Here is a 14,756-nt window from a genome sequence, read left to right as displayed (position 1 = left end):
GAAGCAGGCTCCATGCACCGGGAGCCTGACGTGGGATTCGATCCCGGGTCTCCAGGATCGCGCCCTGGGCCAAAGGCAGGCGCCAAACCGCTGTGCCACCCAGGGATCCCCGAGGATTAACTTTAAGTTAAACCTTTATGACCAAGGCTCAGAGAAGATACAAAGTAAACAGGACATTCCCAACCTTAACAGGCATCTATCACAGTAAGGAAGACAGATTTTTAAGCAACTAACTATAATTGAAAAGCCAAATAAAATAGTACATTAAGAGAGCTCAGAAGAGGTTATTAATTCTCATAGATGGCATCTGGGAAGCTTTTGTGGAAAATGTGACATTTAAGCAATATCCTGGGGGGGGGGGGGGGCGTTTATATAGGTGGATTGGTGGGGCTAGCATTCCTGGTTGATGAAGCAGAGTCCAGTATGTACCTAATACACTCAAGTAAATGTGAGACAAGTAGTGTTTTCATTAGAGTGTGTTCTCTACAAGGGCCTGCAAGGGACTGTGGCCTATTTCATCCACTGCTAGACTAAAAGCATTTAAAACACTATCTGATGCAAGACAAATATTTATTCAATAAATGAATAAGCTGGACACTGGGTAATTGAAAGATACATAACACTGGAAATGCAGGCTTAGCAATAAAATGATCTGTTATATATTTTAATATTAAAATGTTAAGTTATATTAACATATTAACATTAAAATTCTGGAGGCAATGTCAACTGACCGGAGAGGTGAGTCCATAGGTAAGGTAAGAAAAAGGCATCAGGATTACAAAGAAGGGTAAGTCCATAGGTAAGGTAAGAAAAAGGCATCAGGATTACAAAGAAGGGTATCTAAGTCAGGACTTAGAAGTGGAACTGACAGGAGTTAGAGATGATCCTAGAAATTTCCAAATTGAAAGACTAGGAGAATGGTGGTACCATTCATTACATAGGAACATAGGCAGATCACAAATTTCAGCAGAGAAAGGAATATGTCATAGGCACGTTCAACTTAAAGTGTTGACTGGAAATCCATATGGAGAAGTTTAACCTAAGGGAAGTTAGAACTGGGGTTTAGAGGTGAGCCAGCATGAAAGTTGTAGATGAACTCCATCAATAGGTATTTATTCTGACCACCTACTCTGCACCAGCACCAGTATCTGAGCTATCAGGACTGTAGTAGTAGTTATGGGAGTGCACAGCCTAGAGGAGGGAATGACCCTGAGAAACTTCTATATACTCACTGGAGAGAGAAGAGGGTAAAGGGTATCCTTTGGAGGATACTGAAGTAGAATGATGAGATCAAGAGAACATTTTATTTATTTTTAAAAAGACCTTTTTCTTTCTTTAGAGTGTGAGTGGGGGAAGGGGCAGAGGGAAAGAGAGAGAATCCTATGCAGACACCATGCTAAGTGTGGAGCCTGATGCGACACTTGATCTCACAACCCTGAGATCATGACCTGAGTCAAAATCGGGTTGGGTTCGTAACTGACTGAGTCACCCAGGCGTCCAAGGGAACATTTCTAAAGAACAAAGTTAGAGAAAGGAAGGTATACAAGCTATTAAACTCTCAAGAATCTTTCCTAATTTTGTAGTTCCCTTCTGAGTACAAATAAAAAAATTCAAAGAAGTGTTAAATAGGAATCAAGCTTTTCAAAAAGAAAACTGGGAACACACACAAATCTCAGAAATGTCACAAGGAATCAGTGAGGTCTAGAAGAAAATGGAAAAAGAAATATGGTTCTAGCCTTAAGTCTGCTTTGGTAACCTCAAGTGAATGATTTAAACTCTATATACGTTCAGCTAGTCACACAGGAATTAAAAATAAAAATGGAGTTAGGGGAAAAATACCAAAAAGAACTTAGTGATATATTGAGTACTACTGAAGAACATTTAAATATAAGACAAAATTCCTGCCCTCAAAGAAATGACAAAGTCAATTTGAACTCAAAGCATATAAAGGCATTTAAAATAAATGCTTTATTGAGAATTCCAAACAAGAGTAAATATCAAAGAATATAATCCATATGCAAGTTACCATTAATGCAAATCAGGAGAGCAAATGTCACACTAGTACTCCAGTTTGAGGGTGCTTCCCTCATGGACTTGAGTTGAGATCCTATTGACATTAAACTGAGTTCAATTAAATACAGATTACATTACATATCTAGTACCATAAAGCAACTTAATTGGTTTATTTATTTTTTAAAAGGTTTCCTTTAATTTTAATCAATTAAATTTTTTTTAATTTAAATTCAATTTGCCAACATATAGTATAACACCCAATGCTCATCCCATCAAGAGCCCTCCTTAGTGCCCGTCACCCAGTTACTCCATCTTGCCGCAACTTAATTGGTTTAAATTACATTTTCCAGAAGCTAGATTTAAACTCTGATGAATGAAGAGAAACCGTTTGATAAAATACAACCAATAACAAACAAAGAAAAAACTACCAAGCTGTGGCAGAATGAGTGATTTAACCCTCTGCGTGTATGATTCTTGGAAGGAGTTCTTAGAAGGCGAATAAGGACCAAGGGCATAAAATCTCTTCAAGAGTTCCAATACATGACAACCTACACAAAGCACCTTTCTGGAATGGCATAGCAATTCATATTCTTAAAAGGGGCTGAAAAAGTTCTCGTCCTTAATGGAAGAAAAAAGGTGTATTACTACTTTTGCTCAAAGTTGTTCCATTTGATCATAGGGACTTCTTTTCGGAAATGCCTGTTCCTGATATGTAGAGCTCATTATACATAAAAGAGAGCTACTCTGTCATCGTCCCAAACTTCCAAAGGAAGATCACCCACACTATCTTCATGCTTCCATAACTATAGAGCACAAAATTGTGATGAAATGGCTAACTGTAAATTCAACCCAGCTTTCTGCTACTTGGCAAATCTTTTCTTAATGATTCTCTAGCCATGATTCCCAGAGGTAGCCTATTGTAAATCTCCTCTGCTTTCCCTTAACTCCAATCCTAGCCTGAATCCCTTCCCTACTTACACAGACCTGTCAGACTATGAGCATCCATGACAGAGCTGTTCCCAAAGTCTAGAATAAGAGGAAGGTGTATGGGAAGCAGAATAAATTACTACTAGACTGGCATGGCACTCCTTAAAAAGGCACACATCAAGCACATTTGGTTTAAAGTCCCATCTCTGCTTCTTGTTCACTATGTGGTCCTGGGAAAATTAGTCTTTCTATGACACAGTTCCCTCATGAATAGAACAGCGTTTAATAGCTACTGCATGTGGTTGACATAATGCAAGGACCTAAGGCAAGGCATGGCATATGGCTGGCACTTAGTAACTGTCAGCTTCTTTCCATATCTCCATGTTGGTCTGCTCTTTGCCAGTTTGTCAGTTTTTTTTTTTTCATTTTAAAGATTTTATTTATTCATGAGAGACACACACAGAGAGAGAGAGGCAGAGACATAGGCAGAAGGAGAGGGAGGCTCCATGCAGGGAGGCTGATGTGGGACTCGAACCTGGGACTCCAGGATCATGACCTGAGCCAAAGGCAGACGCTCAACTGCTGAGCCACCCAGGCGTCCCGAGTTTGTCAGCTTTAAGTGGATTTTTACATAGCTGAACTTATCATCTTTTCTCCTCTTCACTCCCATAGACAATGATGAGACATCAATGGGTCTTCACTACCAAGTCAATATTCTTGGCACTGAAGGATTTCTACAACTCAGCTCCATCTCATATCATTAAATCCATCTCATACTCCTCCTCCACAAATCTTTCTACCTTAGTCAGATTGGATTTAATAAACTTTCCTGACATCTTGAATACTTACTTAGGTCCACATGCATTTTTCCTCCCATTTCCACAACTCTCCAACTGCCCAAACCCAGTTCATAGTTTAAGACCTAGTATTATTATTATTGTTATTTGTCTGTAATATTTATTGAGTGCTTTCTATGTGGCAGATACTGTTCTAAGTATATTATATGCAGTATCTACTTAATCTTCATAAGCCCTACAAGATATTCTATCATTGCCAGTACTGAGATAAGAACATATTTGCCTTTTTTCTCTAGACTTTATGCTCTTTTATGACATGAACCATGCCTTGCATTTTTTTCCTTTGTATGATTATCTAGTTAAGCAGGAATTCAACAAATATATATGTATATATGAACTGAGTGTAATTTGACACTTTGTTTAGCTGCCCTAACACTATCACTTAGTCAGACTATAAAGTTGGTAAGAAGGTGTGATGTGATTTAATAAGAAACACATATTTGGTCTTTGTCCTTGTACATAGCTCCTAAAGTCCTAAGTGTCCAGAGCTATAGAAAAGTATTTTTTTGAATGTTAATGAGTTGACTTTTGGAAAGCACACAAGTAACCGAAGGATGAGGGACGGCTGCCAGTGGAGCCAACCATGTGATGAGAGGGTAAGCATTTTCAGCAGCCCTCCTTCCTGTCTAGGAGGAGAGAGAGGATGGAGATTGAGTTCAATCATCAAAGGCCAATGAATTAATCAGTCATGTGTAAGTAATGAAGCCTCCACAAAAAACCCACTAAGACAAGGTTTGGAGAGCTTCCAGGCTGATGAATCAGAAAGGGTCCATGTGCTGTCTTACTGGGCCCCAAACTCTGTAGGGACAGAAGCTCCTTTGCTTGAGATCTCATCCCATGCATGTATCTCTTCATCTGGCTATTTACGCATATTCTTGGATATCCTCTGTAAATAAACTGGTAATGTAGACAGTAAACTGGTTTCCTAGAGGAATTTGCTTGGCAAATTAATCAAACCTAAGGTCAGGGCAAGGGGATCATGGAAACCTCTGATTTATCGTCAGTGGGTCAGAAGCAGAGGTAACAACCTGGACTTGAAATTGTCATTTAAAGTGGTGGACAGTTTTGTGGGACTGAGCCCTCAATCTGTGGAATCTGATAATATCTCTGGGCAGATAGCATTAGAATTGAGTTGAATTGTAGGACACCCAGCTGGTGCTGGAGAATTGCTTAGTGGCTTGGGGGGAAAAACATGTTGAAACTGGTGTCAGAATCTTAAAAGGTCACCTAAATTTTATACATCTATTATTTCTAGGAACTGAATCTATCTGCAGATACATAGTAGATTTTGTGTACAGAGCACTAGCAATGGCTGAAACAGTAGTTTGATATAAAGAAATTCTTGGGAGGTACCAGGAATAGTTCAGTTTGATCATTCTTGATTAAGCCACTGTAACTGAGAAAAAACTCAAAGCAATAAAAAATTATGAGTAAGTACAAGTAAACAAATTCATCCTTGTTTGCAGATTTCTTAAGACATTACAATAGGGAAAGAAGAAAGACTTAAGAAGTCCTGTTTACTTACTGGGTTTGTTGCCACAGTAAAAGTATACTTTTTTTGACATATAAATCAAAATCCAACCATATCGTTTCTTCCTATATGAGAAATAATCATAGCGGATGTTTACAGAATATAATGTGCTTCAGGAGACTTTTTCTTAAATCCTATGACTATGATAGAATTTATTTTCTTAGATGTCTTGAGGATTTAGCAGAAACACTGAAATCATAGCTCTCTGTCATAACACTAGCCAAATCCAAAGACACAAGGAACACTTACAGGTAATCACCAAAGGAGGAACAAGTTATTTTCAAGTAATTGTTGAGGCTAAATCACAAATAATGGAAAACTGCATACTTTAAAAAAAATGAACCAATTTCTGTTCAACTTAGGAAAATAAAAATTTTCACACTTGTATATGTTGTTACCTTTTTTAAAGACCAAAAATGCTGAGATTTTCAAATTAGCTTGCTATGGTTAAAGTTGAAAGTGAGAAAGGCTACTATGATCAAACCATATGCTTAATTCATAAAGGGGAATAAAAGAAGTGCTAGTGCATAGCACATTCCAGTGAAGAGGAGAAAAAAAAAAAAAGTTAATTAATTCAACTCAATTTTAGCTGAGGGCATTTTTCCACGACTGCTGAACCCTAGCATGTGCCAGGCAGCTAAAATTACACTAAATGTGTAAGCTCTGTTGTTATTTTAGAGATAATCCAGGAAGCAAAACAAAGCCAAAAATTCTCACTGCATTTTTAACATGAAACGCTTTAATCTTCAATCAAGTGTATACTTTCCTTCTGTTTTAAGATTTTTATGTATTATCTCTTTTGTGTATGTTTGAAAGTTTACAGATTAAAAAGTGAAAACAAACAAAAAAGAATAACAAAAATGATTTTGCATATATTTCCAACATTGTTTATCATCTAAAACCATTCTTACCAGTCTCTGTTTCTGAAGTTCTTCTCTAAGTAGTCTATCTTCTGGTAAAACATCACATAACAAAAAGTAATTGTCTTGTTCTTCTGTTGAGAGATTAGGAAAATAAAGGAGAAATGATATTTATCATTTTTTTACAGAAGAGTTTATTCCTTTAAAAAACATACATATATGTATGTCCATTAGGATATCTCTTCTGGTATACAGTACTGTTTTAGCTTTATTGAAGTTAGGCAACATAAACAGGGCAATTTAATTTTAGCTATCATGAAAGTGAGAGAATTCTAATTTAAGAAAGTACGATTATTCCTTTGAATTTTTGGATTGTAGGGAAAAGATGGTAGCTAAGATGTATACTTACCAAGGGGAGCTGTGGAATTGATTCTTATCACACTACAAAAATCTGTAATGGGCTGTTCAGTGAACCTTTTCCTCCAATATAAAATGTACCTTAGAATAATCAAACAGAAAGGATGGTAAGAAGACAATATACTACTTACTGTAGAGTGACAGGGTTTTATAAGACCATTTAATTATCCCAAAACAATAAATCAAATGTTGACTGATAACTGCTAGAAAACTTACAAATAGAAAGGCAGTAGCGCATTTAGAAATATGAAATAAATATTTAATGAAATGAAATTACTCTGTAAAGGCATGGACGTGATTAAATTTTACTACCCCCAAATTCAATAAATAGACATATGGGAAAGTTAAAATGAATTATTTTTATGTGATAATGAAGATTTTAGAAATCACATTTAAGTTTATGTGAATTTAAAATGCAACAATGATTAAATAGGCTTTATCACACATTTCTAAGAAATTGAAAGTTGGGTGGTTATCTTATACATAAAAAGAACTGAAGGCAAAAAAAAATAATGCAATGAGAGGTTAGCCTAAATTAAATACCTATAAGACAAGATAGAAAAATTTTGCATGTGCACATTGTATCTGAAACAAGGCAGATTTTTGGAAAAATGGCCAAGCTTACAATTTTTGTACCCAATAAGCAGAGTTAGAAGAAGCACCCTGGGTAAATTTTAAAGCAAAGCGTAACACCCAGACCTGCACTGTCTGAGGAAAAGAAGGAGCAAGATGAAACGGTTTAACAACCTGTTCATCTTCCCATTTATCTAACGCGATTTACATTGGCAACTGCATCTCATTTATCAAATGGTACCAAGAAGAGAAGGTAGCCTCTTTCATGGGGAGAAGGAACATGGAAAGGCTGACTCCATAGCTGACAGTTTATCAAGCTACATGGTTGATAAAAAACAACCAAAAAACTTACAACAGAAAAAGAAAAATCCCTGAAAGGGATGGAACTTACTGAAATAGATTTAGTGATAGATTGTAAAAGTTTGGAATTTTAAATGGTTTGATATAGCAACTAGCAATGTTCTGTACATAGTAGGTTAATAAGAAATGGTTTTAAGAGATAGAAGAGCATTTAAAGATTCCTGTAAGTTTCTCTAAGTAGCCCTCAACTCGCACTATTTTGTCTCCTTTTTATATTTCTCCCCCTTTGTCTGAACATTAATGTCCCAACCCCATGGTGCTCTACAGAAAGAGCATTCATGTATTTGAAAAAAAAAAATTATGTGCTGGGAGAGGTTTGAGAGAAAGAGAACTGTGACAATTAAAAATATAAATATGACAACACCGAATATAGAACATATAAGGAAAAGAAGTAAATGAATAATGAATGAAAATAAAATCATGTTTTAGTTCTTTCTTCTCATGTACAACCACACTGTTGACCTGGATGATTATGTGAGGGGAGAACTCTTTTCTTATAAGACAGTGCAAGACCTTATCTTAAGAGATCTGAAAATGATGATCTGAGGCTGCATCCAGCCTCAAACCATAAATATTAGCCTCAAACCATAAATATTGACACTATGGCTAGCTTGTTGGCTTCCATATTGGAAGTGTCAGATACAGGAGGCAAGTGCATGTCAGATCCATTAATGTGCACAAAAAGAAGAAAAGTATCTATAAAGGGCAGAAATATTATTCTTTGGTCACCTAGGGCAGTGACAGCACCATCCAGTTCTCAGTATCTTACAGAGGTACTCTTATTCTCCATTTCCATTCTCCATTACTTATTCCCAGACCAGGGGAGGGAGAAAAGGGGAGAAGTAAAAGGCAAGAGAAGACTTAATAAAACAAAAATGACATTCTCAGCTACTTTTCTTATTCTCCCTTTAGTATATTTTCTACTGCAAAGTGGTGCAAGGGATGAAGGAACACAGGAGAACCTCTATTAGAAATGTCAGGAATAGAAATTGGATTGTTCTTCCAAACTGTACTACACAGCCATCTATTTTCATGACTAATCAAATTCATACAGCAAAACTGGGTGCTGAGATAACAGACTTAAACAAAAACCAGGACAGTCAAGTTTGACAGGGAGTTTCATCATGGCTACTCCTACAATATACAATGGAGAGTTTCCTCACTCCTGATTACCACTCTACTGAAGACCATGTGGGGGCTATTCAATGTTAAGGGACCATTTTTTTCATGTTTTCTTACTTCTCTGGCTTATTTGAAGCTACAACTGCAGTCACTCAATATTTAAAGGTAGCCAAGAAATGACATGCCAGTATGAATTCTTTATTTGGAGGATAGTTATCAAGGCATCTCGTACTTTGCTAAAAAGCTGTAAGAGTAGTTATTAGGTCATCAGCAAATACTTTTTTCTTTTGAAAGAATTTTAATGTTTCACAGAATTGTCTCCCAAAAAAATCCTTCTAGTAATCTTGCCTGCTCAGTCCCTCACTGTAATTGGTGTCCTTACTGACAGAGGTATAAAGATTTGAGATATGGCTGTTAATTAAGTAGCACTGAATGAGTGGAATTTAATATAGAAAGGGGCAAGAATTAAGGAGTTAGCATTTATCTTCTGGAAAAAAATTATTTACTGAATAAAGCTAGAAATGGTTCAGTATAAATACTATGTTAAATGGCTCGAAGGAAAGATTTTTATTTTTGTTTTATTCTGTCTGAGAAAGAACAGTTTTACTGTTAGCTTTTTTCCAATAAAGAAAATGTTAAATATATTTATATGAAAATTTACAGCACAATTTTCCAGTAAAGCACAAAGTAAGTCTATCTCATCTATTATTTATCATCTTTATTACTTACTGTACTCAGAAGAAACAATTCCTCTCTGAGAAGTTATATATGTATACATACATACATCTATCTGTCTATCCACATATCCATGTAAATATCTATCTATCTATCTATCTATCTATCTATCTATCCACATATCCATGTAAATATATACACATACACCCACTCCCACAATTTTTCTGAAGAAAAAGTCATAAAACGTTGAGAAGATTTAAACTTAACTCTCACAGTCAATGTTTGTATTGTTTGAGAGAGGAATTTTTAGTTTCCCTAAATAGTAGACAGATATTATCTAAAAGAGACTGGATATATCGAAAAGCATTTAAAAGCAAGAGTTTATTCACATACATTCTTGGTCAATTTGAATGAACCACCAGAGTAAAGCTTATTGGGAGGACAGCTGACAAGGAAAATTTAGGTTTCCAAATTTAAAGTACATGTTAACCACACACTTTATTTAGAAAGCACTTATATATATCAGCTATGTTCTTTCTCTTTTAAATTAAAACACCCATTTTATTGCATAACTACATTTAGAGGGTGATCGATTCCAACATTTAATGATTGACTCCTAAGTCTGAGACCTAGTAAATAATTTGATTTTCTTGCCCACATGCAGATGGGATTAATATCAATCATACAAAAGACAGATTTGTAAAAATATAGCTACTTAGCTATCATACATAAGCACAAAGGGAAAATACAAACTCTAAATACTCCTCACAGATTTTAGGAGAAAGAAAATCTCAATGTTACTCAATTATCACTAGTAGATCATATTTTTCTCCAATTCCCGAGGGAGAATTTGCATTTACATGACTAAGCAGAATAAAAGAAAATAAAGAAGATATTTACATCAAAGAAAAGCTGAGCGATACAACTTATAAAAGAATATCTCATTTGATAGTCCTGTCAATGGTTACTTGATAAGAATTTGAAGATCTCTAGCCTAAAAAGTATCTAAAACAAAACCAACAGACCTGACTACATATAACTAGAAATCATACATGAGGAAGCTCCCAGAATACTTTCCAAACACACACATCCACACACACACAGGCATAAATACTTTAACTGAAAATAAAGACCAAGGAATGAGAATGAGAAATATTAAGTGCTTCCTCTGCAATTATGTAATAATTAGTTTATTCTACCAGCTAGTGGCATGTATCACTCATATAACTGTCCTTTACTGTTGTGCTCTATCTCTGCTTAATCAGGCGACACTAAAATCTACTCAAAAATTGCAATGCTGAGTGGATTTAAGGGGCCATAATAATACAGAAAGCACCAGAGACATTCTGTATCAGTGCTAGGCAGTTGAGAGGAACATGAAGAGTTAGAGAATAGCTAATATTACTCCTGTAGGCATTCTGGCTATTACAACTTAAAAAAGAAAACCCTCATTCTTGAAGTTTAGAGTATTTAGGATCCTAAATTAAATTTTCTCCAAAGTTATAGTTTACAAATGATAACTAGGTTTCCAGACCAGCATAAATACCTCTATAGAAAACTCAGTTATAGAAAACTATGATTTCAAATATATCTTTTGTAATCAAAATATAATAAAATTTTTGTCTACCATCTGGTGGATTTAAAAGATGTCTCAGAAAAAATAAAAATAAAAATAAAAATAAAAATAAAAATAAAAATAAAAGATGTCCCAGGCACTGGCTGGTGCTACACATATCCTGTTTTACATAATACTCAACAATCTTACTTGAGTTGCTGTTATCCTCTTTTACTGATGAGGAAACTGCTCCTTAAAGTGGTTTAAGTAATTTGTTACAAGTCACATGGTCAGGAAGTCACCAAGCCTGCATTCAACATCTGCCTGGTTTCACAGTCCGCTTTTAGTAATATAGCTTGTTGCTCTACAAGACCCATCATAAAAAAGATGTTGCGTGCTAGGAATGATGTGGTCTGGCAGACACAGAGTTTAGATGCAGAGATACCATAACATCTGGGCTACTGAAATATTTTGTAGGGAAATCAGGGCAGAATATTGCAAAATGGGTCCTGGCCAGATACACCAAAACGCGAGCTTTCGGTAACTATACAAAGCCAGATAATTACCATGCTATTGTGGGTATGGAAAATGCTTCCAAGTGTCAACCAACAACAACATGAACATAACTACTTCACTCCATCTGCTTATGAAAAGGCATTTCTTTGTTGGCTAATTGAATTTAAATTAAAAAAAGGGAAGAAGATATTACACTGGAAAAAAGAGGCATTTCTGTTGAACAATCAGTTCCAGCAATTAGAAATTGGAAAAAAATAAATAATTGCTTATATTACAACTGGTAATAAGGATTGGTGTGGATATTCTAAGTCAGGTGCTCATAAACTGGAGTTTAGCTCACTCTGAGTCCTGGCTATGTAGGTGAAGTTCCTACATTTCACACATGCCCACTGTTGGCAGTTCTGCAACCACTCGCCTCTATCTATCTGCTCTTCATCCTCCTCATCTTCTTCCTCTTAGTACCTCATATACTGACCTCAACAACTGTCTACTCTTATACCCCTTTGGTTTTTGAATGACTTTTTCTCCCCCTCTGATTCTCAATCTCATCACAGCACTTAAACTGAGAATTCTTTGGACAATACCCTTCTGGCTTGACCAGCTCCAACTAAAGATCTCCATTCCCAACAATGCTTGAAAAAGAATATGAGTTTTCCTATTTGCATAGGAATAATTTTATTTATAAACAAATATAAGTTATGCCTTTCCTTTATGGAATACTGGATTTAATTCATTTATGGTAAAAAACAAAATTTACCTTTGGAAATCAGCAACCAACTTGACATCAGCTATGACCATCTTATGTTCAATAATCATGTGCTTCAGAAGTTTGTCTTGTTCATCCATAGGAAAATGTTCTTCACAGAAAATACAAGGCACAGATGGAGAACCTTCTAAAGCGGTGGTGCCACCTGGACTTTCTGGCAGGGAAAGCGGCTCCAGGATACAATCCTTACTGTCTGGGAGAGAGAAAAAGCAAAAGCAAAAGCGGGGAGGGAAAAAAAAAGCAAAAGGAAAAGCTGAAATCAACTCTTTAGGATCATTTCTCATCTCCTGCATTAAAAGGATTCTAATGATATTTACTTATTTCCAAAATGAAAAATACAGTGTCAGAGAGCAGGATACTTTATTATCATTTTAAATAGATTCTGCAACCTAGAGGCAGGGAGTGTTGCAAAGCTGCTCAAACTCCCCATTTGCCGGCTTGAATGGGGGAAACCCATTTGTCAGAGCAGCTGTTCAAGCATTCTTGGACATTGGCCAATGGCAGCAATTCCGGGGGTACTTGTAGGGGGATGGCTGCAACATGCTGGGTTAAGGTTCTATGGCCTGATTGTGACCTATGGTTGATAGTCATCACACTATGGGAAGTAAATGGTATATACTGAGGCTCCAGATGATACCACGCCAGTGTTTTAAGCTGCTTCCTGTTGCACCTGCAAACTCTTTTCCTGCTTCTGATTATTTGTCATGTGCAAGGAAGATAGCTCTCACACTGGGTTGACACAGCATGTGCTGGGTGGCCCAGGTGGCAATTTTTAATGTTGATTTATGTCTACCATTTGCTTGTTACACAATTATGTACCATAATTCAAGTCCTTGTGAAAAAGAGATGAATGTTCGATTATTAGACATACATGGTAAACATTTTTCCTGCCTAAACTTTCATTTTCCTAACATCACCTATGGTATCTATAAGAGTTGAGCTGTATAAGGTCTATAGGTCTGAATCCAGGTTTCAAACCATACCCAGTTGTGTCAGGAGCCCTCTTTAGTTTTTCAGGGGAGAAGGTTAGACCTGTCACCTTATGCAAGCTACTGAGTAGTTAGTAACTAGGCAACTATGGTAAAACATGTAGTATCTGAGGAAGGATAGGGAATCTTCTTCATAAAGAAAGACAGCTATTCTGGGGTGTCTGGGTAGTGCAGTAGGTTAAGTGTTCACCTTTTGGTGTCAGCACAGGTCCAGATCTCAGTCAGGGTCATGATCTCAAGGTCGTAAGGTCAAGTACCAAATCTCAATCTGGGCTCAGTGTGGAGTCAGCTTAAGACTATCTCTCCCTATACCTCCAGTCCCTCCCCTCCATTCTCTCTTTTTCATTCTCTAAAATAAAATAAATAAATCTAAAAAAAAAAAAAAAAAAAAAAAAGACAGGTATTCCGCAGAAAAGTCTTTGGAATTAGCTTCCTACTAACTTTATTTCTTGTTTTAATCTTACCTTACCTCATTTCTAAAGACCTTCTTAATTGCCTAGTTCATGGAATCAGTCACTGGGGGGCTGCTGACCATGGCCTCAACACTGGATAAGCATTCATTCACTCCACAAAAACCAGCTGAGTAGCTACTGAATGCTAGTTTTTTCTGCTTAATGTTGCATAGCCTTATTATCAAGGCTAAGGTGCCTGCAACCTGCTTGACAGCACAAATAAATTGAAAGGATAAAGAGAGATAGAATGTATAGCGTTTGTGGGAACATGGGGACAGGAGAGTCATGTAACTGAGCTGGAGTGAGAAAGTGTCCCAAAGGACATGTCCTCTAGTACATCGCTCATAATACTCTGCTCATATTAAAGTATGCTGAATTAAACTTTTATCTTAGTTCCATAAAATTATTTAATACCAGAAAAGGTGAGATAGAGTATATATGACAAGGGAGAGAATATTTAAAATACAAGATTATTTAAAATACAATACTTCTAGAAGCACTATTAACAAAAGTGATGTGTTATCAACTTTTACATTCATTAAATTATACAATGGAACCAAGGAGTTCTATAGTTTTTCACTTGTAGGTTAAATTCTGTGGGAAATTCGAGATGCCTGGGTAGTTCAGTGGTTGAGCATCTGCCTTTGGCTCAGGGTGTGATCCCAAGGTCCCAGGATTAAGTCCCACTTCGGGCTCCCTGCATAGAGCCTGCTTCTTCCTCTGCCTGGGTCTCTGCCCTCTCTCTGTATCTCTCATGAATAAATAAATAAAATCTTAAGAAAAAATTCTGTGGGAAATTAAACCCTCATGTTAAAAATAGGATGGGGGAAGAGAGGCAATACTCTTATGAATCTATATTTTACATTTACTAGAACAAAAGACAACATATATTCTAAATAAAGGTACCTTTGGTAAACACTGCCTGCCATCTAGAAAATAACAGGTACTGTCCTACACTCTTCTCCCCAAATCTGAATGATGTATGTATGAATTCATTTTGCCTGACTTCAGAAAACAACAGTATTAGCCATCACCAATAGCAAGAACAAACATTACTAGGTATTTGATATTTGTAAATTACCAGCAAAGGTCTTCAAGGCACTTGCTCAATCATAGCTACCTTTCTCAGTTAGTACTATTACT

General features: G+C 36.3%; 1 protein-coding gene across 2 annotated transcripts in view; it reads right to left on the bottom strand.

The window, feature by feature from the left end:
- The window catches only part of ZNF277 (zinc finger protein 277), a 93,401-nt gene that overhangs the window by 34,764 nt on the left and 43,881 nt on the right, over window positions 1-14,756 (bottom strand). Inside the window, exons 2-4 of one of the 2 annotated variants that reach the window (XM_026012163.2) lie at window positions 12,164-12,365; window positions 6,598-6,686; window positions 6,240-6,322 (exon numbers count right to left, since the gene is read on the bottom strand). In XM_026012163.2, the coding sequence (XP_025867948.2) occupies window positions 6,240-6,322; window positions 6,598-6,686; window positions 12,164-12,365 (374 nt within the window). The remainder of the gene's footprint in view (window positions 1-6,239; window positions 6,323-6,597; window positions 6,687-12,163; window positions 12,366-14,756) is intronic. The other variant, XM_026012164.2, reaches the window with a different exon arrangement.

The sequence above is a fragment of the Vulpes vulpes genome, chromosome 7 (genome assembly GCF_048418805.1).
Source record: "Vulpes vulpes isolate BD-2025 chromosome 7, VulVul3, whole genome shotgun sequence".
Taxonomy (NCBI): domain Eukaryota; kingdom Metazoa; phylum Chordata; class Mammalia; order Carnivora; family Canidae; genus Vulpes; species Vulpes vulpes.
This window is presented reverse-complemented; position numbering and strand designations above follow the sequence as displayed.